This window comes from Pongo pygmaeus, chromosome 17 (assembly GCF_028885625.2).
Source record: "Pongo pygmaeus isolate AG05252 chromosome 17, NHGRI_mPonPyg2-v2.0_pri, whole genome shotgun sequence".
NCBI lineage: Eukaryota > Metazoa > Chordata > Mammalia > Primates > Hominidae > Pongo > Pongo pygmaeus.
In genome coordinates, this window is record NC_072390.2 from 65,744,043 (window position 1) to 65,767,139 (window position 23,097).

The 23,097-nt window shown below is 38.3% G+C and overlaps 1 protein-coding gene across 1 annotated transcript in view; it reads left to right on the forward strand.

Annotated features, from left to right (window-relative positions):
- The window catches only part of ME2 (malic enzyme 2), a 67,558-nt gene that overhangs the window by 24,037 nt on the left and 20,424 nt on the right, over positions 1-23,097 (forward strand). The window contains exons 3-11 of the mRNA XM_054460852.2: positions 5,446-5,579; positions 10,168-10,317; positions 13,549-13,624; positions 14,727-14,888; positions 15,496-15,599; positions 17,847-17,956; positions 18,061-18,158; positions 18,474-18,587; positions 21,485-21,599. Of these exons, the coding sequence (XP_054316827.1) occupies positions 5,446-5,579; positions 10,168-10,317; positions 13,549-13,624; positions 14,727-14,888; positions 15,496-15,599; positions 17,847-17,956; positions 18,061-18,158; positions 18,474-18,587; positions 21,485-21,599 (1,063 nt within the window). The remainder of the gene's footprint in view (positions 1-5,445; positions 5,580-10,167; positions 10,318-13,548; positions 13,625-14,726; positions 14,889-15,495; positions 15,600-17,846; positions 17,957-18,060; positions 18,159-18,473; positions 18,588-21,484; positions 21,600-23,097) is intronic.

The following is a 23,097-nucleotide window of genomic DNA, read 5'->3' on the forward strand; positions in this document are numbered from 1 at the left end:
CTCAGGTGATCCACCCGCCTCAGCCTCCCAAAGTGCTGGGATTACAGGCGTGGGCCACTGTGCCTGGCCTCTATCATCTATTTTTATTTGGCCATGATTCTCTTAAAAGTATACTTACTTTTAAGATTATAGCATATACTTTTATATGCAATTTTACCACTGGGAAAAGTATACTATAAATGTATCTCTAAAATGTTTGATAAGCCATATAATAAATATATGGGTGCATAATAGTGTAGTAGCCATTGGATTTGGAATTCCAGTGGCTGATGAGACTCCCAGCTTTGCACCTTTACTGGCCCCCTAGCATGTTTACCTGAATGTTCAAGTGTCTGTTTAAGAGATTTGTCTCAATATTGACTCGTGGAGAAATTGCATGTGCCTAAAGTAAAATAGTTCAGGATCTTTCAGGATCTTTCAGGATCAGCTGGAGGAAGTACACTTCTGCTGTGTAAATTGGGAGGGAGGAAATTGCTGTTGCATAGATGAGAAAAAGGGAGACTTGGGAGAAGTGGCAAAGGGAGATGGAGAAAGTAGGAGAAGAGTAGATGAGAGGATGATCATTTCTGCTTAATACTAAACTAATCAAGCCATTCATTTTAAACTAATGTCATCATCACAGGCTTGCTTCACTTATTAACACCAGCCTAGCAAATTTAAGAACTTAATCAACTGTTAACATAAATATCTATACATAAAATTATTTAATCGTTTTATTTTTTACTCTGCATTATAAATAAATCACTTTTGAGTGTCCCTTAAATCTAAATAGGAAATAGGCAGTGCAACCTTGTGTAGTCAGCTCCATTTATCTTTGGCAATAAGGATAGGCAAAGCGTACTTTTTTTTTTTTGAGACAGGATCTCCCTTTGTCACCCAGGCAGAAGTGTAGTGGCACAGTCATGGCTCCCTGCAGCCTCGACCTTCCAGGCTTAGGAGATCCTCCCACCTCAGCCTCTGAGTACCTGGTACTACAGGCATGTGCCACCACACCTGGCTAATTTTTGTGTTTTTTGTAGAGACGAGGTTTCACCATGCTGCCCTAGCTGGTCTCGAACTCCTGGGCTCAAGCAATCCATCCGCGCTGGCCTCCCAAAATGCTTGGATTACAGGCATGAGCCACTGTGCCTGGCCCAAAACACTTCTAAATGAACTGCATAGTTCATTTAAACATACGTTTTAGCCTTTTCCTTTAGCCTTTTGCTAGAGTTGGAAAAAAAGATGCAAGAGTGACAGTTTTAGTTTTACCTTCTTTGTATTTCCCAGCCTTCAATAAAATCATACAAGGAGAAACATGAGACACATGTTTATTATTGTCTAGTGTCTCCTCCATTATTGAAAGTAGGTATTAAAGTCTCCAATTTGTTGAATTGTCTTTCTTTCTTCAATTCTGTTAGCTCTGCTTCGTGTATTCTGGACCTCTGTTGTTAGGTATGTCTTTATTTATAATAGTTATATCTTCATAATAGATTCACCCTTTCATCATTGTAAAATGTCCTCTGTAGTAGCAGCATTCATTTTAAAGTCTGTTTTGTCTAATGTTAGTATAGCCACTCTAGCTCTCTTTTGGTTACAATTTGTGTGGTATATCTTTTTCCATCCTTTTACTTTCCACTTATTTGTGTCCCTTGCAGACAGCATATAATTTGATTATGTTTTGTTTCTTCTGGGGTTTTTTTTTTTTTTTTTTTTTTTTTCCTGAGACAGAGTCTTGCTCTGTCAGCCAGGCTGGAGTGCAGTGGTACAATCTCGGCTCACTGCAACCTCCACCTCCTGGGTTGAAGCTATTCTGCCTCAGCTTCCCGAGTAGCTGGGACTACAGACACCCGCCACCACGCCTAGCTTATTTTTTTTTGTATTTTTAGTAGAGATGGGGTTTCATCGTATTAGCCAGGCTGATCTCAGAACTCCTGCCCTTGTGATCTGCCTGCCTCGGCCTCCCACAGTGTTGGGATTACAGGCGTGAGCCACCACAGCCGGCCTAATTTTGTATTTTTAGTAGAGACGAAGTTTCTCCATGTTGGTCAGGCTGGTCTCAAACTCCCGACCTCAGGTGATCCGCTGCCTCAGCCTCCCAAAGTGCTGGGATTACAGGCATGAGCCACTGCACCTGGCCGACATTATTTCTTCAGAGAAGTATGGTAATGCATTTAGACTATGCTCCATTTGCAAACTTGTTTTTCTCTTTGTCTCGGTGTAGATCTCTTTTGAGTTTATCATACTTGGAGTTGTTGAGCTTACTGGATGTGTGGATTAATGTTTCTCATATTTGGGAAGTTTTGGGGCATTATCTCTTGAAATATTATTCTGCTTCTTTCCTCAAACTTCATTATGCATATGTTGGCATACTTGATGGTGTCTTACAGGTCTCTGAGATTCTGTTCATATTTCTTTTTTTTGAGACGGAGCCTCCGTCCGTCACCAGGCTGGAGTGCAGTGGCTCACTGCAACCTCCGCCTCCTGGGTTCAAACAATTCTCCTGCCTCAGCCTCTCGAGTAGCTGGGACTACAGGCACATGCCACCACACTCAGCTAATTTTTGTATTTTTAGTAGAGATGGGGTTTTACCATGTTGGCCAGGATTGTCTTGATCTTTTGACCTCATGAACCGCCCGCCTAAGCCTCCCAAAGTGCTGGGATTAGAGGCGTGAGCCACCGTACCTGGCAGTTCATATTTCTTTATTCTTTTTTCTTTCTATCTTAGACTAGATAATCTTGGGTGACCTATTTTTAAGTTTGCTGATTCTTTCCCACTTGCTCAAATCTACTGTTGAACGCCTCTGGTAAATTTTTTATTTTCATTTATTGTAATGTTGATGAAAAGATTAAAACTCTGTAAAATATTTGAAGAGATTTATTCTGAACCAAATATGAGTGACCATGGCCTGTGACACAGCCCCAGGAGATCCTGAAAATATGTACCCCAGGTTGTGGGGTCATAGCTTGGTTTTGTACATTTTAGGGAGACATGAGACATCAAATACATTTAAGATACACATTGGTTCAGTCCAGAAAGGTGGGACAACTCCAAGTGGGGGCTTCCAGGTTATAGGCAGATTTAAATTTTTTCTTATTGGCAGTTGGTTGAGTTATTATCAATAGAAATAAATGTCTGGATTATGATAGGAGGTTTTGGAGACCAGAGTTTCTTCATGCAGATGAAGCCTCCAGGTAGCAGGCTTCAGAGAGAATAGATTGTAAATGTTTCTTATCAGGCTGAAGGTCTGTGTTGATGTTAATGCTGGAGGAGTATAGTGAGGCATGTCCGACCCCCCATGCCATCATAACCTAAACCAGCCTTTTCAGGTTAAATGTTAGAGTGCCCTGGCCAAGGAGGAAGTCCATTCAGGTGGCTGGGAGACCTTAGAATTTTATTTTTGGTTTGCAGTACTTTCATCCCCAGAATTTCCATTCAATTTCTTTGTTGGTTGTCTCAATTTGGTGGGACATTATTCTCATACTTTCCTTTAGTTCTTTAGACATGGTGTCTTTTAAGTCTTTGAATGTATTCAAAGATGTGAATGTAAAGTCTTTATCTAGTAAGTACAATGTTTAGGCTTCCTCAAGGACAGTTTCGTGATTTTTTGTTGAAAACTGGACATTTTAAATAAGGTAGCAGTTCAGGAAATCAAATACTCCTCTCAGGGTTTGTTGTATTGCTGCTACTTTTGCTTGTTTAGTGATATTTCCAAACTAATTCTTTTCTTTTTTTGAGATGGAGTATCACTCTTTTGCCTAGGCTGGAGTACAGTGGCATGATCTTGGCTCACTGCAACCTCCACCTCCCAGGTTCAAGCGATTCTCCTGCCTCAGACCCTCAAGTAGCTGGGACCACAGGCATGTGCCACCACGCCTGGCTAATTTTTGTATTTTTAGTAGAGACAGGGTTTCATCATGTTGGCCAAGCTGGTCTCGAATTCCTGACCTCAAGTGATCTGCCCACCTTGGCCTCCCAAAGTGCTGGGATTACAGGCATTAGCCACCTTGCCCGGCTTCCAAACTATTCTTTATAAAGTCTGTATTCTTGTACATGCCCACTGAAGTCTCTGATTGGTTAGTTTTGTGGTCAGCTGATAATTAGACAAAGACTTAAATGCTTGGAACTAGTAAATTTCTCATTTTTTGCCAAGTGGCTCTGTGTACATGTTGCAGCATACCTCCAGCACTGAACCAGGCGGTTTACAACTACCCGGAAGCCTTCACTTCCTGCTTGCACAGAGCCTCAAGGTTAGCCAGAGGTGTGAGCTAGGGTCTTTTCAGGTCTTTCCTGGATGTGTCCACAGCTCATGTATGTGACCTTCTAGAGTCCCGGTAATACGTCACGGCTTTTCAAAGCTCCAACCCCATGGTCATCTCATTCTTTAGCTTTTCCTTGTCAGCTTTTTGTTACCCTGTTGTTTTTCTCAACTGTTATCCACTGCTTTGGGCAGCTGCTATGCTAAATTATTGCCTCTGATTGTTTCCAGCAAGCACTTCTGGGGAAATGGCTTTTCACACGGGGTGAGCGCCAAGTTAGGTCAAATGAAGACAGCCTGGCAAGTGGGGTCTTCCAGGGAACCACCAGACAGGTCAAATAATGACATTTTCCTGGAATGGGGCTTAGAAGAATCTCCAGCCCCTTCTTCCTGCCCTGGTGGCTTCCAGGCTGCTGATTTTCACAGTAATTGTGAGGTGTTAGTTTTCGATTTAAAACTCACAAAGCTTGTTGCTTACTGAAATCCAGCCATTTTTCCTGAATAACTGCTCCCTGATTGCTGCATTCCTTTGGTAAATTTCCAGAATGTCAAAGAAGTTGCTTCTGGTTATTTGTCCAATGTTCTTGTTAGTTTTATGGAGGAAAAGATTTTCCAAAGGCCTTGCTCCAGCATTTTCATTGACATTGCTTTGATACGAAGAATTTAACCCATAGTCAAATACCAGAAATTGAAAAAGATTTTCTTATGACATAGATTAATTTTTTCTTAAGCATCATTTCTTCTATCCCCTTTTTATGGTATTTCACGGTATGAATATACCATAGGATGCTTAACTCTTTCATAGTTAATGGGCTTTTTGTTAGCTTGTAATAGCCAAGAGAACTAGAAACAATGGTACAACTAAACTTTTTGTATATGCCTCTGTATGCCATTAAGAATGTTTCTCTAGAATGACTACCTGGAAGTCAGATTGCTTGATGAATAATATGTGTATAAAAAATTTAAGAATACTTTAAAACTGTCTTCCAAAGGCCTAAACTAGTTTATATTCTCAGCAGTGGTTTGTGAGAATAACTATTTTCCACACCCTGACCAATACTGGACATCAGTCTTACAAAGTTTTGAAAGCCTGGGAAAAAATAATATGTCATTGATTTTTCAAATTTGCATTTAAATTATATTTTGAAGAACAGTGTCATTGCTACCCCAGTAAGAAATAATTTTTAATCCTTTTATTTCTCCTCTTTAGGGAATGGCATTTACTTTACAAGAACGACAAATGCTTGGTCTTCAAGGACTTCTACCTCCCAAAATAGAGACACAAGATATTCAAGCCTTACGATTTCATAGAAACTTGAAGAAAATGACTAGCCCTTTGGAAAAGTAAGAGTTGTTTAGATGTTTCATTTTTTTATTGGTATTCTGATTAGAAAACTTATGAGCATTATGGTTATCATGGCATGAGAAATACACAATCTTATATAAGTTTGTGTTTTGTCAGTTAACTACTTTTATAATGATTGTGTTTCTTTCACTTCGGTGAATACTTCACAAATATTCACTATTGTAAAACTTAACAAATAAGTTTTTATGCTTACAGTCAGAGCAATTCAGGTTTGAATGGAATATTAGAAGCAAAGGATACCATCTAATTTGCACTCATTTTATTCAACAAATTTTATTGATCACCTGCTTTGTATTTGACACTATACCAGTCACTGAGGCTATAAAGTGCGTAATAGATAGGATGACCATACACTATATCACCTAATCTAGGATACTTTGGAGAATAAAAAAGAGGTGTACCCAAAGCTACCCCTCTGGCAAACTTTTTTTTTTTCTTTTTTTGAGATGGAATCTCGCTCTGTTGCCCAGGTTGGAGTGCAGTGGCGCGATCTCAGTTTACTGCAGTCTCTGCCTCCCAGGTTCAAGCAGTTCTCCTGCCTCAGCCTCCTGAGTAGTTGGGATTACAGGCACCCACCGCCATGCCTGGCTAATTTTTGTATTTTTAGCAGAGATGGAGTTTCACCATGTTGGCTAGGCTGGTGTCAAATTCCTGACCTCAGGTGATCTGCCCACCTCAGCTTCCCAAAGTGCTGGGATTACAGACGTGAGCCACTGTGCCTGGACTTTTTCTTTTCTTTTTCTTTTCTTTTTTTTTTTGAGACAGGGTCTCACTCTGTTGCCCAGGCTGGAGTGCAGTGGCACAATTTTGGCTCACTGCAACCTCCGCCTCCCGGGCTCAAGCAATTCTCCCACCTCAGCCTCCCAAGTAGCTGGGATTACAGGAGTGCACCACCACACCCGGCTAATTTTTGTAGTTTTTAGTAGAGACAGGGTTTCACCATATTGCCCAGGCTGGTTTCGAACTCCTGGACTCAAGCAATCTGCCTGCCTTGGCCTCCCAAAGTGCTGGGATTACAGGCTTGAACCACTGCACCAGGTAGCAAACTTAATGTATATGACCAACCCAGTAACTCACAGCCCTGTCTTCTAAAAGTCATCAACAGATAGTTATGCTATGATTGTTATTGGTCTCTAGACCACAATGTACAGTACAATGAGAAAAAGGTACATGCAGATATATTCTGAGAGCACACAGAGGGCATCTAGCTCAACTTGGGGAATCAGATAAAAGCTTCCTGAAGGGAGTGATGCCTAAGCTGAATTGTAAACAGTATGTTACAGGTAGCAGGCAAAGTATTCTGGGTAGAGGGATCAGTCTGCATATAGAACTAAGCATATCAATTGAGTTTGTTAAGTATAGGAGATTATTGGTGACTGGTAAGAGTGGTTTCTTTGATGTGATGGAGCAAAAGAGATACTGTGATAGATTGAAAAATGAATGGAGGGGGAGGAAATGTAAACTACCCTCTCAAGAAGTTCAGGTAAGGAGGGAAGGAAGACATTAAACAATAAGTAAAGCAAGACTTGGGATTAAGTATGTTTCAAGCTGGGAGAAAATTTAATGTTTCATCGTAGTTAGGAGGAATGAGCCCAGGAGAAAGGATAATTGATAGAGCAAGGTCTCAGGGAAAGGAAAAAGGCATAGGGTCAAATGCAGAGATAGAGTGGCTGGTCTTGAGCAAGAACAAAGAACAGCTCATTCTCCGAAGGTGGAGTAAACATAAATACAGATAGTAAGGATAAGTATGGAGATGATTGAGCAGAAGTAATGAACTGTCAATCTTAGCTGATGACCTTGCTTTCCTTTATAACATAGAATATGAAAGTCATCGCTCAGATTTAGAAGGGCCAGGGTTGGGTAGAGTTGGTGAGGAGAGTGAGAAATGCTTGGAAGAGCCATGTGGCTATAAGATAAAGCTGAACAAAAGCTAGGCTTGGTGGCTTATGCCTGTAATCCCAGCACTTTGGGAGGTCAAGGTGGGAGGATCACTTGAGCCCAGGAGTTCCAGACCAGCCTGGGCAACACAGTGGGACCCTGTTTCTAAAAAAAAAAAAAAAAAATTAGCCAGGCATGGTGTCGCATACCTATAGTTGCAGCAACTCAGAAGACTGAGGCAGGAGGATAACTTAAGCCCAGGAGGTCAAGGCTGTAGTGAGCCATGATTGCACCACTGCACTCCAGCCTGGGTGACAGAGTGAGACCCTGTCTCAAAAAAAAAAAAGGCTAAACAAGAGCAGGTTAAAGGGGTGAGAGCAGACCCTGATGGCCTGGTGGCAAGATCTTGTTTGTATTGGTGCCGTTCTGCACAGCAATGTTATTTTTCCACAGAAAAGATGAAATGTAATATTGATTCAGGCTTGGTGTTTGCTGGGCTGGCAAAGGTAGGTGTTACATAAATTCATTCAGTTAATATTCAGGACGGCTAATGTGCCTGGCATTGTTCTAAGCTTTGGAACTCCAGAAATGAAAACACTCAGCCCTTCTCTTCAGAGAGTTCACTATCTCTGGTGGAAAGGCAGACACTGTGAAAGGGTAGTACAGTGATGAATCATGTGGGAATTCCTAAACAGTGATGACAGGGAGAGATTTGCTCAGAGAGAGAGATTTGATCCTGGGATTCAGAGCAGGAAATAAAGAGGATCCCGAAGGGAGCCGATAGAATTGGAAGAAAATGAAGCAATCAAAGAGCTAGAGATCCCTCTGAAGGATGACGAAGTGAGGGCATCATATGGCTACCCAAAATGGTAGAGGATTGTGATCCAAGAGTGGATAAGGGCATTCACCATTGCTGAGCTATAATGATCCTAGGTGAGTGCTGCCCATCACTGAGGCACACAGAAAAGTGACTAAAGTGAAATAAAGATTGAAAGTGGTAACATTGAGGAGATCCATGACTTGCACAGCTTCCCTCTATCACATGCCTCATAGATCGTCTGTTCTTTCCTTAACATTACTTCCATCTCACAAAGCCATCCATTCCATTTTAGCAGCCCAGTTTGTTTACTTCCCTGTACTGCAGAGAAGTCTTCTTCCCTTTAATTTCTATCTATTGATACCATTTCTTTCACTATTAGCTATGTAGAAAATAAAATTGAAGGGATCACTTCTCCTCATTTATTCACCAAATATTTGCACACCAGTTATATGCCACATATTGCTATTAATAGTTCCTGGAACTATAGAAGTATATGAGGTGATCGTTTCTAACTTACGGTATTGTCTAGACTGGAGGAAGCCAGAAAGTCAAGAAGTGGAGTGAGAGTTAACAGAGGGAGGTAGGGTATCATGGGACCTGAAAACAGGAAAATCTAAAGCGTGTATGTATACATGATAGGGGAGGGGAGTGGACAGAAAAGGGCCCCCAGAGAGCATGCCACCTGAGCTGCATTTGGAGCGCACGTGTATAGGACTATCCCTGGAGAGAGAGTGCAGGCAAATGGTGCATCAAACGCAGCAAGTCCAGGTTGAGTTGTGATGCATTTGAGGAGCTGAAGTAAGTCAACATGAAGAAGATTAGGCTGAAAAGTAGGCGGAGGTTTTGTTAACTATTTTAGGAGCACCTTATTTTACGACGATTTATTAGGAAGCGACTTAAGGAGAACAGAAATGATCACAGTTAGGTTTTTAAGAGAAGAATGAATTGGAGCGTAGGAGGAAATTGTATTTATAAAGACTGGTAAGAAGGCTTTTGAGGTAAATCAGCTGAGAAATGATGGTAGCTTGTACTGTGCGAGGGTGGAGAGAGCAAATGGATATATTTGAAAGCTACTTAGCAGGCAGACAACTCTGTAGGACTTGGTGATTTATAGGATTAGTGTTGGGGAGGGTAGGAGAGGAATAAATCAAGAATGGAATCTGGGTTTCGCATTTGGTCACGTGATAGCAGAAGAAACAAGGTCATGGGAAAGATAAGTCTGCTTTAGACATATTTAATTCAAGATGATTACTGACTTTCAAGCTTTCAAGCTGATATTTCCCTGTTCTCTAAATTTAAAAAGAAGTTACTTATATATTTATTGACATCAATTGACAATTGCCTTTTTTGTGCTGCTTCTGCACTCTGTGTAGACCTTATAATGCTTCTAACCCTCCTGGGTTATAAACTCCTTGAAAATAGAGGTCACTTCTTATATCCCTGGAGAATAATGCCAGGCAATATAGTGTTAAGCAAATGTTTGAATTAATGCCACTTTATTTTGCTTCCTTGTTTATATGTCAGTCTCCTTGAAGACTGATTCTTTAAGGGTAAGGACCTCATGGTGATCGCTGCATTTCCAGTGCCTTCTACAGAGCCTGACCCACAGTTAGGGTTCAGTAAACATTGTTTCTATTGTTATTTCATCATCATCATCATCATCTACTATTTAAGTACCCTCATATTTTTGTTAATTTTTAGTCCTGGGTGTTAAATAGTAGTAATCTAAGGTTTTGGGGGTTTTTTAGAATGTGATGTGAGAATGGGGCTCAATTTCAATTTTAGACATTGAGGTTTAACTTTCATAAGCCAAGACTTTTAATATAATGCAGGCTGACTTAGAAATTATTTACTGTGCTTCATTTCAGATATATCTACATAATGGGAATACAAGAAAGAAATGAGAAATTGTTTTATAGAATACTGCAAGATGACATTGAGAGTTTAATGCCAATTGTGTATACACCGACGGTTGGTCTTGCCTGCTCCCAGTATGGACACATCTTTAGAAGACCTAAGTAAGGCTTATTTTAAAAAAAAAACTTGTAAATGATTACTGAATAAGGAAAATATCATTCCATAACACCCATTACATTTCTATTTTATGTATCTTAGCCAAATCACATTTCCCACCTCAGAAAAACGTAATTTTGATTAAAAGATTAACAAAATCCCAACATATTCATAACTTTTATCTTTGTAAAAATAGCATAATTCATTTCTAATCTTCTTTAAATTATTGTGATTGTTAGAGGAATTACATACTTTTGGAACCTGCCCCCCCACCAAAAAAAGTCTTAATTCTGGTGGGAGATTCTCCAGAATTATCATTAAAATTTTTGTCAATAAAGCCAAATTAAGAGATTTTTTTTCTCATTTTTTAATCAGTTTTAATTTATGTTTGTTTTTTGTTTTTGAGACAGAGTCTCACTTTATCACCCAGGCTGGAGTGGAGTGCAGCGGTATGATCTTGGCTCACTGCAACCTCCGCCTCCCAGGTTCAAGTAATTCTTGTGCCTCAGCCTCCCTAGTAGCTGGAATTACAGGTGCACGCCACCATGCCTGCTAATTTTTGTATTTTTAGTAGAGATGGGATTTCGCCATGTTAGCTGGGCTGGTCTTGAACTCCTGACCCCAAGTGATCGGCCTGCCTCAGCCTCCCAAAGTGCTGGGATTTACAGGTGTGAGCCACTGCCTCCAGCCTGTTCTCCTTTTTTTAATGAATTTTCATTCCAAATAGTTGTAGCACCTACAAACATTATAAGTGGGAAGACTACTGAAATGGCAAGGACTGACTCAAGTTCTTGAATGAGTCACGTGATCCCCATGAATGTGTTTCCTCGTGTAAAATGGGAATAGCAGGACCTATCAAAGAGCTATTGGAGAAACCAATGTAACAGTTCTTTGGAAAATTATAAGCAATATTATATATATACATACACACACACAAACACACACATACACATATATATGCTGTTTTCACTTAATCTGAGTTTTCTTATTCCTCTAATCTATTATTACTTTTCTCAATCCTTATAATATTTCCCCATGCCCAATTAACACATTCTTCCACATGTAGAAATTCAGTCTCCTGTCTTCTAGTCTAGTGGCTTTCAAACTTTAATGTGTGTAAGAAATACCTGTGGGACTTATTCAAAATGTTGATCTCTGCCAACTTTCCTCTCCTCCCCATCCCCAAGATTTCTGATGAAAAAGAAAAAAGGTCTGGAGGTCCGGATTTTAGTGAGCACCCTCAATGATTGTGTTGCAGGTGTTCCCTGGAAGACACTGAGAAACAGACTGTTCTAACCTAGATGCTGCCAACACTTACTGTAACTAAAACATTTCTGTGACATAACCATGCTGTTCAGCTATTCTATAGTTTCTTATTAGAATGATTAAAAGATAGAGAGAAACTTAGAAATACTGATGCCTGAGCCCCACCCCCAGAGATTCAGATTCAGTTAGTCCAGACTTAGGAGTTTCACAAAAGAGCCTGGTGTGATTCTGATGTATACCCAGAGTTGAGAACTGACTTGAAACATGAAGAGCATGGCTTATGTGTGAAGGCAAATACTGTATATTGTTTATGCAATGTATTGTGCTATGGGTTTTTTTTTTTTGTTCGTTTTGTTTTTGTAGATGGTCATTAAATCTTGGTTGGTTGGTTGATTGATCTAAACTTTAAGCCAATTAAATCAGAATCTTTGGAGGTGGGACCCTGGCATTTTAAAGCTTATCAGATGATTCCATTATATAGCCAGATTGAGAAATTGCTGAACTAAACTGATTTGAACTGTAATAGTAGTGCCAAATTTAAGATACCAATGAGAAAGTTAAACATAAGATCAGTTTGACAGCAATGAGGATCCATTGGCCCTCATGTCTGCCTGACCTGCGTTCTAGGTCAGGCAAGAAGAAGAAACCTGCGTTTCTTCTTTTTTTCCTCCTTCTCTCCCTTCCTTCTTTGCTTTCTCTTTTGAAATCTAGATTGATTATCTGAATTAGGTAACAACATACTGTGTTTAAAATGACTTTTTGTTAGCCATTCCACAATTTATACATATTTCAAAACATGTTGTACATGATAAATACAGTTGACCCTTGAACAACACAGGTGTGAAGGTCCATTTATACTCAGATTTTCCTGTGCTTCTGCTACCCCTGAGACAGCAAGACCAACCCCTCCTCATCCTCTTCCTCTTTATGATTTTGTTAATAACATTTTCTTTTTTCTAGATTACTTTATTGTAAGAATACAGTATAGAATTCATATGGCATACAAAATAGTGTCAGTCGGCCAGGCACAGTGACTCATACCTTTAATCCTAACACTTTGGGAGGCTGAGGCGGGTGGATCACTTGAGGTCAGGAGTTCGAGACCAGCCTGGCCAACATGGCGAAACCCTGTCTCTACTAAAAATACAAAAACTAGCCAGGCATGGTGGCGGGCATGTAAAATCCCAGCTACTCTGGAGGCTGAGGCAGGAGAATTGCTTGAACCCTCGGTGGGGGGCGGCGGTTGCAGTGAGCTGAGATCATACCACTTCACTGCGGCATGGGTAAAAGAGCAAAACTCCCAAGTCAAAAAAAAAAAATTATTAGTCAATCTGTGTGTTACTGGTAAGGCTTCTAGTAGTAGGCCATTAGTAGTTAAGTTTTTGGAAAATCATATGTAAATTTTTGACTTGATTTTCTAACACCCACATTGTTCAAGGGTCAACTGTATATCCAATTTTTGCCAATTAAAAAATAATATTAAATAAGTAAAAGTAACTTCACTTTTTCCTGATACTTCAGATGTCTCATCTTTTGTGTGATTTTATTGTAATTTTCTTCTCTCCCTTCCTGCTCCTTCAAATTTTCAAATTTTCAGTTTCAGTAAGTTTTAACAGTAGTTTAGTTGGCCTTGTACTGCTCTCCCGCATTGGTGGCTTGCTTTAGATTTTTTTTTTTTCCCCTGGTGGTGTATTGAGTTTATTTGAACATGAGATGTAGATACATTTCTTCTTGGGTAAAATGACGGTATCATTTAACAATAATCTTTGTTGCATCTGCTATGAACAGTGTAATTACAGTTTGAAGTACTTGAAAATGTTTGAAAATAAACCAGTGTGACTTAGCTAAATCTGCTTGGAAATTATACCATGTCTTGATATTTTATTAAAATATAAAAATATTTCAATTATGAACAAAAACTTAGAAACAAAGCTGTTGTGAAATGCAAAGGTGTTTTTGTTCTGTTGCAGGGGATTATTTATTTCGATCTCAGACAGAGGTCATGTTAGATCAATTGTGGATAACTGGCCAGAAAATCATGTTAAGGTACTAATAGCACAACCCTCCTTTTCACAATGTTTTCTCTTTTCTTGTAAATTACCTCTAAATCTCCAAGAACAGTTTCTCATTGTTGCTCTGATTTATTTTGCACTTATATACATGCAGATTTAGTGCTTTGCAGCTGAGGTGATGATAATAGTAGTAGTTATAAAATGGGCTACTTGTATAAAGTTTGACTCTGAGAAAGAAATTAGAGCTAGAATACAAGGTGAGCCCTCTTGGTATCAGCACCACTGGTGTCTCCTGTCTTCTCCTGCTTTTCTATTTCACTGATATTATTCTAGGTAAAGAAAATACATTAAAATGCCATAAAAACTTTTGTTTATGAATGGTGTTAGAGAAGTTTGGTTATGCCTTTTTTTCTTTTAAATCTAAGATTTAGAACCTTAGCAAATATAAAAATGTTAAATATAGCAAATATAAGCCCTGGCCTATTTAGTTATCTTTCATAAAATAACATGTAATAACTTATTTCAAGATCTTTGGGTAGGCTTTTGTAAATTTTATTATAGGCAATAATCTTACCTGCCTTTATACTCCTTTCCAAAATAAACATTGAATGATCATTGGTTTGAATACTCTAGCAAAAATTTGGTCAAATAATTAAACTCACAGTATCATCTTAAGACCTTCTTTATAAGTAGGTATTTTTTTTGTTCTAGACCTTTTTCTTTTTCACAGTTGCTAAGGTTTTTTTTGTTTGGCCTAGGTTATTGTGTTGGAGTACCATGCTGTTTATTTCTAAACTCTTATTTTTCTCTTATGGTAATCTCTCCATCAGAATCTTGTTCATCTCTGCCATATTTAATCTTTCTGAAGATATGTAAGTTGGTCCTCTAGTCAGAAGAATTCTATTCCTAAACCGAAGTCAGAGGGAAATCAAATCTAGTTAATGTCTCATAATAGTCAGAAGTCCTAGAATTTTAAGTATGCTTGGTTGGTTTACATTGGAAATTAGCCAAGAAACAATTTTATTTTTAAAAGCAACGAGTAAATATATATGAAGTGAATCAATCTTTTAAAAAATGCTTTTCTTTATAGTGCCCCATTTTTGACAACTTTTAATTTGCATTTTTTTGTGATTAAGGCTGTTGTAGTGACTGATGGAGAGAGAATTCTGGGTCTTGGAGATCTGGGTGTCTATGGAATGGGAATTCCAGTAGGAAAACTTTGTTTGTATACAGCTTGTGCAGGAATACGGCCTGATAGATGCCTGCCAGTGTGTATTGATGTGGGAACTGATAATATCGTGAGTAACATCATTTTCCCCCTTTATCTTCCTCCTGTATTTTTAAAAATGTGTACAATATTCCTTTTTTGAAAATGATAATTTAAGAAGGGAAAGTTTTATGATTAGATGTTTTTTTTCTTAAACTCCACTTTTAATATTTATATAAATAATAGTAAATTAAGTCTATTAAAAGTTTCTTGGGCTGGGCATGGTGGCTCATGCCTGTAATCCCAGCACTTTGGAAGGCCGAGGCGGGCAGATCACCGAAAGTCAGGAGTTCGAGACCAGCCTGGCCAACATGGTGAAACCCCGACTCTACTAAAAATACAAAAAAAAATAGCCGGGCGTGGTGGCACACGCCTGTAATCCCAGCTACAAGGCTGAGGCAAGAGAATCCCTTGAATACAAAAGACAGAGGTTGCAGCGAGCCGAGATCACACCATTGCACTCCAGCCTGGGTGACAAGAGTGAGACTCTCTCAAAAAAGAAAAAATAAAGTTTCTTGTAGGGCAATACGTTTAAAAAATTGTATTAGTTATTTTTTATTTTGCAATTTTTATTGTATGTGTTTAAACTGATTATATAATATAAATTATTTTATTTTTACATTTGGTTTATTTTGTAGGCACTCTTAAAAGACCCATTTTACATGGGCTTGTACCAGAAACGAGATCGCACACAACAGTATGATGACCTGATTGATGAGTTTATGAAAGCTATTACTGACAGGTATTTTTTAAAAGTTTGAGTATATGAAAGCACCTTTAATGGGGGGGCGGGGTAAGAACCAAAGTTTTGTTTTGTTTTCCTTTATTTCTTTCTTGTGAAGATAAGCAGGAGGCGATTAAATTTTTGAGAACTTTGTTCTGCCTGGCTGTTTCTGCCTGATTAGATATGCCGATATGAGGTGGTACCCATGGTCTGTCTGCCTTGCTTTCTTGAGTTACCTGACATTTTGAAGGAAGTCTGCCCTCACTGCTTCCATCAAACCCTTACTGCTCAGTATCTTTTTCAGCCTTGACCTTCAAGTTCACGCCCACCATTCCACTGAAGCTCTTGTGCAGCTTTTGTATTTTAAGTTCTCTGACCATTTGTTCCTCCCACCTCTCTACCTCTTTGCGCCGTTGACTCAGGTTTTCTCACTTCTATGTCCTTGAAACTCTCTCTTCTCTTGACTACTAAACAGCTTCCTCCTAATTTGGTCTTTCTCCCACCTTTTTTTTTTTTTTTTTTTTGTCATCTTCACAGGTTCTTGCTGTCTCTTAATAAATGTGGATAACTACTTAGTCCTTTTCTCTTTCAGCCATGTCAACTATGACCTTTATGCATGTTACTACTAAACCCATAAAAACCCATCTGTAATTCCACTGCTCTTGTGAGGCCTGCATTTCTAATAATCAGAATCATCCACCTGGATATTCTGTTGTGAGTGCGTATTCATATCCCACACTGAACTCCTTTCCTTCCAAACAACCTATCTTCTGTATTCCCAGCTTCTATTATTGGCAGTAACATTCATCCTGTTGCCAAAACTTTGATCTTAGTGTTATCTTTGACCCTTCTGCCTTCTCCATCAGTCTCCCGTGGAGTCAGATATTCCTCAAATTCAGTGGGTACTACCACTTAAATGTCTCCTGTTTTCCATTGCCGCAATCTTGCTCTCTCCTTATCTCTCTTGTGGAGTTTTCTAATTCTTCCTCCAGTTTCTCTCCTCTCCAGTTCATCTCCACCTTAATACCAGATTAATTGTTTTGAAACGTGTACTTCATTATGTCATTCTTTTGCTTGAAATCTCTCATTGGTTTCCTATTGCCATAGGATAAATTCAAACTCTTTACCTTAATGATCTAACCCTGGCCTACCTTTAAAATTGCTGGCACGTAGAAGATATTTAAACATTAATTCCTTTTCAGAGTCAAAGTCAACAAGTCTAAAGCTGAACTTTACATCTTCCCAGAAATTGCTATCTCTCCTTCTTCCTCTCACTTTCCTATCTTGGACAACCAAATAGTACCTTCTTAGTTACCCCATTACCTTCACATTGTAACAGCTTCTTCCTCATTTCCCAGTTGATCCTTAACAATTTCTATTCATCCTAATAGTTCATAGTTACTCCTTTTGCTTCCTGCATCTTCTGCTTCAGATCTCTTGTCTTCGTATCACAGTAGCCTCCTAGTTGCTTCTGGCACTTGCGTCTCCCCACACCAATATGTGCTACGTATCACTGGCAGGTTTATCCTTCCTAAAGGGAGTCATATGTGAATATTTTCCTTTCTCTGCAGCCTTCACTGTTTCTACATGGAATGCAGAAGAAAGTCCCTCTTCTCTAATTTAGCATTCGAGATCCTCCCTTATTTGGTCCCAACCTGCATTAACCAATTTCTCCCTTATCTCTTAATGTAAACCATGAAATATATAGCCAGACTGTTGAAAATTCAGGGTCACCCTAATAACAGCCTGCTTTTCTTCCTAGCTCTTTACTTTTTGTTCTTTCAGGGCCCACCTCCTTTTCAAGCCTTCCCTTACTACTTGAGCTCACCTGGACGATTAACGTCTTCTTTTTCTGAATGTCAGTGAACTCAAATAGCAATTATTATTCAATTTCTTATTTAATATATACTTTCTTGTGTTGCTGTTTAACTATTAATGTAATAAGAGTATACATATCAAATATATATTTTTTGAGGTTCAGAGTCAAAGGAAGTGTCCTCCTGAACACTTGAAAATAGTTTACATAGATTGATATCCCATGGGTTTATCATTGTGCCACGTTTTTTTTAAACACCTCATACTTTTTTTATTGAATAATTTCTACATTTTGGATGTAGTCTTTCACAGGCTCTGAAATTTTTCAGATGGCCTTAATTGAACTAACATAATACATTATTTTTGAATGCTATCATAGGGAATATTAGGTGGAAAGCTGTTTAATAGTGTTATTTTCAACACAACTATTGTGGGTTTTGCTGTTTTTAGATATGGCCGGAACACACTCATTCAGTTCGAAGACTTTGGAAATCATAATGCATTCAGGTTCTTGAGAAAGTACCGAGAAAAATATTGTACTTTCAATGATGATATTCAAGGTAAAGCAAAAAAAAGAAAAAAACTTTAGGGTTTTGATTCCTACTTTTTAAACATTTTTAATGTGCCCATTTTTTATTTGTAAAAATCTTTGTTTTTCTTACAGGGACAGCTGCAGTAGCTCTAGCAGGTCTTCTTGCAGCACAAAAAGTTATTAGTAAACCAATCTCCGAACACAAAATCTTATTCCTTGGAGCAGGAGAGGTAAGTTTTGTAGGCTTTTTAAAACTTAAGCCTATCCTCTCTTCTAGAATTGGAAAATGGGCAGAATATTGATGTTTATAAAAGAGTATAATGAGCCTGTAATTTTGTTGAGGTAGAGGATATGAAATCAAGAGTTCTGCTGTAAAACAGGTAATTTAAAATATGTTTAGAGAGAATATCACAAAGAATTTTTGTTTGATTTGTAAGGGAAAAATAAACCAAATATTTCTTATAGCATATAATCTTCATATATAAAGTAATTCAAGCATTGCATCATACTCTAGTATATATTAAAATTTATGTTTTGTTGAACAGGCTGCTCTTGGAATTGCAAATCTTATAGTTATGTCTATGGTAGAAAATGGCCTGTCAGAACAAGAGGCACAAAAGAAAATCTGGATGTTTGACAAGTATGGTTTATTAGTTAAGGTAAGGTATTTAAAATTTGGAGAAGCAAAAGAGTGTATTATATTTTTAGTTGGATTTTTAAAATACTATTCCTTAAAATCTTGTTTCTCATTGGAGTCTCCAAATTATACCAATTGGGACCTTCCCCTCTCTTTTCAACAGATGTCCCTAGTCTTGTTGTCTTTTACAAAGACTCCTGCTTCATATTGAATTAATAATCTCTATGTTGGCATCAGACTTACTCTTTCTTGCTTTGTTGTCTTGCTCTTAAGAGATCAAATGGCCATTGTACAAGTATGATCGTGTTTGACACTCCTAAAACTGGGTTTTTAATAGGAACTGAGAACTTCCTGATTAATTACAGTATTGCAGTACTTGATATTTGAGCAGAAATTCTTTTAATTTTATTAATTTTTTTTTTCTTTTGAGATGAAGTCACCCAGGCTGGAGTGCAGTGGTGCAATGTCACCTCACTGCAATTTCTGCCTCCTGGGTTCAAGCAATTCTCCTGCCTGAGCCTCCCGAGGCTACCGTGCCTGGCTGTGAGCAGAAATTCTTAACCCTTTGGAGATCATAATCCCCTGAAGCAATCTAATAAAAATCTGTGGACCCTTTCCCCAGGAAAAAAGCATGTGCTCCTGAAACCAATTTATGGATAATAAAGAGCTTATCTCCCAGATGAACTTAGTACCTTTGGGCCTGACTACCTTTGTTAGCATTGATTACCATTTTCACTAGCTTAAGAATGTCATATGTCTTCTGTGTAACACATTGAAATATAAGTAAACTGTTTCATAGTTAAACCAATCCAGTACACAATGCTGTTATATTTTTGTGTGTACACATTAAAATATAATGGTATAGCTGTTGCTTGGCATTTATGTCTGTGGAGCAAGCTATCTAAATGTACTTTGTTCCAGTTCTAAAATCTTTTCTTGTTAATTAGAACCAGTATTCTATTAGTACAAAAAATAAAATGAAAAATTAAAGTATGTGAATGAAAAAACTTGAGTGCTTAAACTACATGTAATTTAAAATACAGTAGTAGTTATATACCAGACATTGTTATAAGACTTTACATGTATTATCTCCTTTAATCATCTCAAAAAATCCTGTGAAGTTTTACAAATGAAGAAACAGTTTAAAAGGTCGAGGGAGTTTTCCAAAGTCATCAGCTTATAAGTGATGGAGGTAGGATTCAAAACCAAGTATCCCAACTGTGAAGCCTGTGCTCTGAATAATTAAACTGTGCTGCCTCCCAAAGAGGCTGTAACTACCATATTTACTAGTATGTAAGGCACAAGGATAAAACATCACATATTTAGAAGGCTATTGGGGGATGTATGTTTTGACTAGTACACAGTTAGTTTGGTACTTCTTTTTGTAATGTTGGTTTTCATCAAATATGTTGTGATTCTTTAGCATATTGGTAGATCAGTTCTAACACAGTATTGGTAGCTACGATGTGTTTACTTAGCACAAAATGAGAACCCTGTCCATCTCCATATTCATCATCAGATTATATATTTCTTTTCCAGTGTGCAGGTAGCTTGGCCTATGAGCATTAGGCTTCCAGTGTCTCCTGGTGATCCTAAACACTGCCCTTCATTTTGAAACTTTGAAAACAGTGACTTCTTATGTCACTGTTTGCTCAGCCTAGTTTTCTCAGCCTATTGATGATAGTGTCCTGCTTTACTAGCCCCTGCAGGTTCTTATCTAGAGTTATCTTGGAGTTCTGATGGAAATACACTTTTTCAGAAGTCTTCTTTTTTACCAAAATAGGAATATGAACTTCTCAGTTGGTTTTTGCATTCAGTATGTTTTTGTCTGCCTTAAATCTTTGAGAAATTCTTCATTGTTCTAGTCTGTCAGTGGTATCTCTTCTGGCTTTGTGGCATTACTACAGATTTAACTTATGGTTTTTGACCTGGGATTTGGAAAGAAAAGCATGTTTCTTCATTCAGCCATCTTTAACCAGAATTCCCTGTTCCTCTTGTTTCTGAACTCTTGGTAGTACAAGTCCATGGTGTCTGTCTGCAATTATGAAATCCTAAAGGCTTTGAAATTCCAAAATTTTTTCCAAAATTTATTTTTGTGACCAATCTGATTGCCTTGAACTTACCTAGTAGCAAAACCTGACTCAAACTAATAAGAAGCTCTTTGTAATCTTAACCTTTTGTACTTGATGTGACTATTCATAAGTTTGTTCAGTTGTGGAGTATCTGTTGGGAGGGAGAATATGTAATATTTGATATACGCCATATTGTATTTCTAAAATATGAAAAATTCTCAGCCAGGAGTGGTGGCTCATGCATGTGGTGGCTCAGCTTCCCACTTTGGGAAGCTGAGGTGGACGGATCACTTGAGCCCAGGAGTTTGAGACCAGCCTGGGTAAGATGGCAAAACCCCATCTCTACAAAAAAATTAGCCAGGCATGGTGGTATGTGCCTATAGTTCCAGCTACTCTGGAGGCTGAGGTGGGAGGATCACCTGAGCCCAGGGAGGTAGAGGCTGCCACTGCACTCAAGTCTGGGCGACAGAGTGATACCCCATCTCACAATAAATCAATCAAATTAAATTAAATATGAAAATTTCTTAATTCCAAAACTCATCTACCCCAGATAAAGGACTGTAGGCTTTTGTGCCATATTGGACTTAGGAAGGCCTCATAGTGTAAATGCATTTTTGAGAGGAACTAGAAAGTTTTTAGGAATAATGGTAGATTTGATTTTTGTTTTATATTTGAGTTTATGGACATGATGAAGATAGAATTGGAAGATATGGGTTGAAAAGGAAAGTAAATGAAAATGAAAAGACATTTCTATTGTAGAAATAATGTGTAACTCATAATGATGTCTTTTTATTTCATCCTTAATATGCATTGACTAAAAAATACTGTATTTTATCTCAAAATTTAGGGACGGAAAGCAAAAATAGATAGTTATCAGGAACCATTTACTCATCCAGCCCCAGAGAGCATACCTGATACTTTTGAAGATGCGGTGAATATACTGAAGCCTTCAACTATAATCGGTAGGTAAAGTTTTTCTGATAAATAATTTTACTCCCTAACTGTATGTTGCCAGTCATAATTACCTTGTAGGATTACTAAAAATGAATTGGCAGTTTTACCTAGCTTTCAGCATGTACAGTGTTTTCTGTGATAACTTTTTGGTTACCATGCATGAAATTCAGTTACCAGATGTTGCTTTATACTTTTAGGTCCTAGACACTGTGTAGTCAATCATGCTTTGCTTTTAGAGTTGGTATGACTGTTGGACTCAAAACATGAAAAAAACCAAAGCCATTTGCAGATTTTACCAGGAAAATTCTATGCAGACTCAAAGTTTTCGTGGGCAACAAAGCTGAAAACTTTGAGTGTGTTTCAAATCAGGCATTGCATAGATGCCATCAGACTATGCCATCATGGCATTACATTCTCAGCAGAAAATGTAAAAGTGTTTAAAAGAGGAGCTATTTAATTTTCTGTATGGCTGTAAGTTTTTTTGTTTTCTTGTTTTTTGTTTTTTTTTTTTTTTTTTTTTTGAGACAGAGTCTCACTCTGTCACTCAAGCTGGAGTTGGCTCACTGCAACCTCTGCCTCGCGGGTTCAAGCAATTCTCTTGCCCCAGCCTCCCAAGTAGCTGGGATTACAGGTACCCACCACCATGCCCAGCTAATTTTTGTAATTTTAATAGAGATGGGGTTTCACCATGTTGACCAGACTGGTGTCGAACTCCTGACCTCAGGTGATCCACCTGCCTTGGCGGGTGAGACTCCATCTCAAAAAATAAATAAATAAAAATAAACAACCCCCCATTTTCCCCACTCCCCACCCCCTAACAACCACCATTCTACTTTTTGTCTCTATGAATTTAACTACCTCATATAAATGGAATGACATGGTATTTTTCTCTTTGTGACTGGCTTATTTTATTTAGCATAATGTCAAGTTTCATCCATGTGGTAGCAAGTTTTATATTCCCAATTAGAGTGATGAAGATAGTCATATACACTTTTTAAAAATTGGTTGGGCATGGTGGCTCACACCTGTAATTCCAGCACTTTGGGAGGCCGAGGCAGGCGGATCACCTGAGGTCAGGAGTTTGAGACTAGCCTGGCCAACATGGCGAAACCCCATCTCTACTAAAAATACAAAAATTAGCCAGGCGTGGTGGCACACATCTTTAATCCCAGCTACCCAGGAAGGTAAGGCATGAGAATCGCTTGAACCCAGGAGGGAGAGGTTGCAGTGAGCTGAGAGTTGTGCCACTACACTCCAGTCTGGGCAACAGAGCGAGACTCTGTCTCAAAAAACAAAAAGTTAAAAGAATAAAATTTCCCATAATTTACTATGTGTATAGTAGACAATAAATATTTAAGTGAGAACTTTCAGCATCTTACTGTTTTTTCTTTTCAGATTTGAGATTGTGTTCTCATAGATTTTGCATTGCTGATTTAGTGCTATCTTTGTAATGAGATATTACCTGTGTTTTTATTATTGTAGGCCTATTATAGAAATGCTATTGAT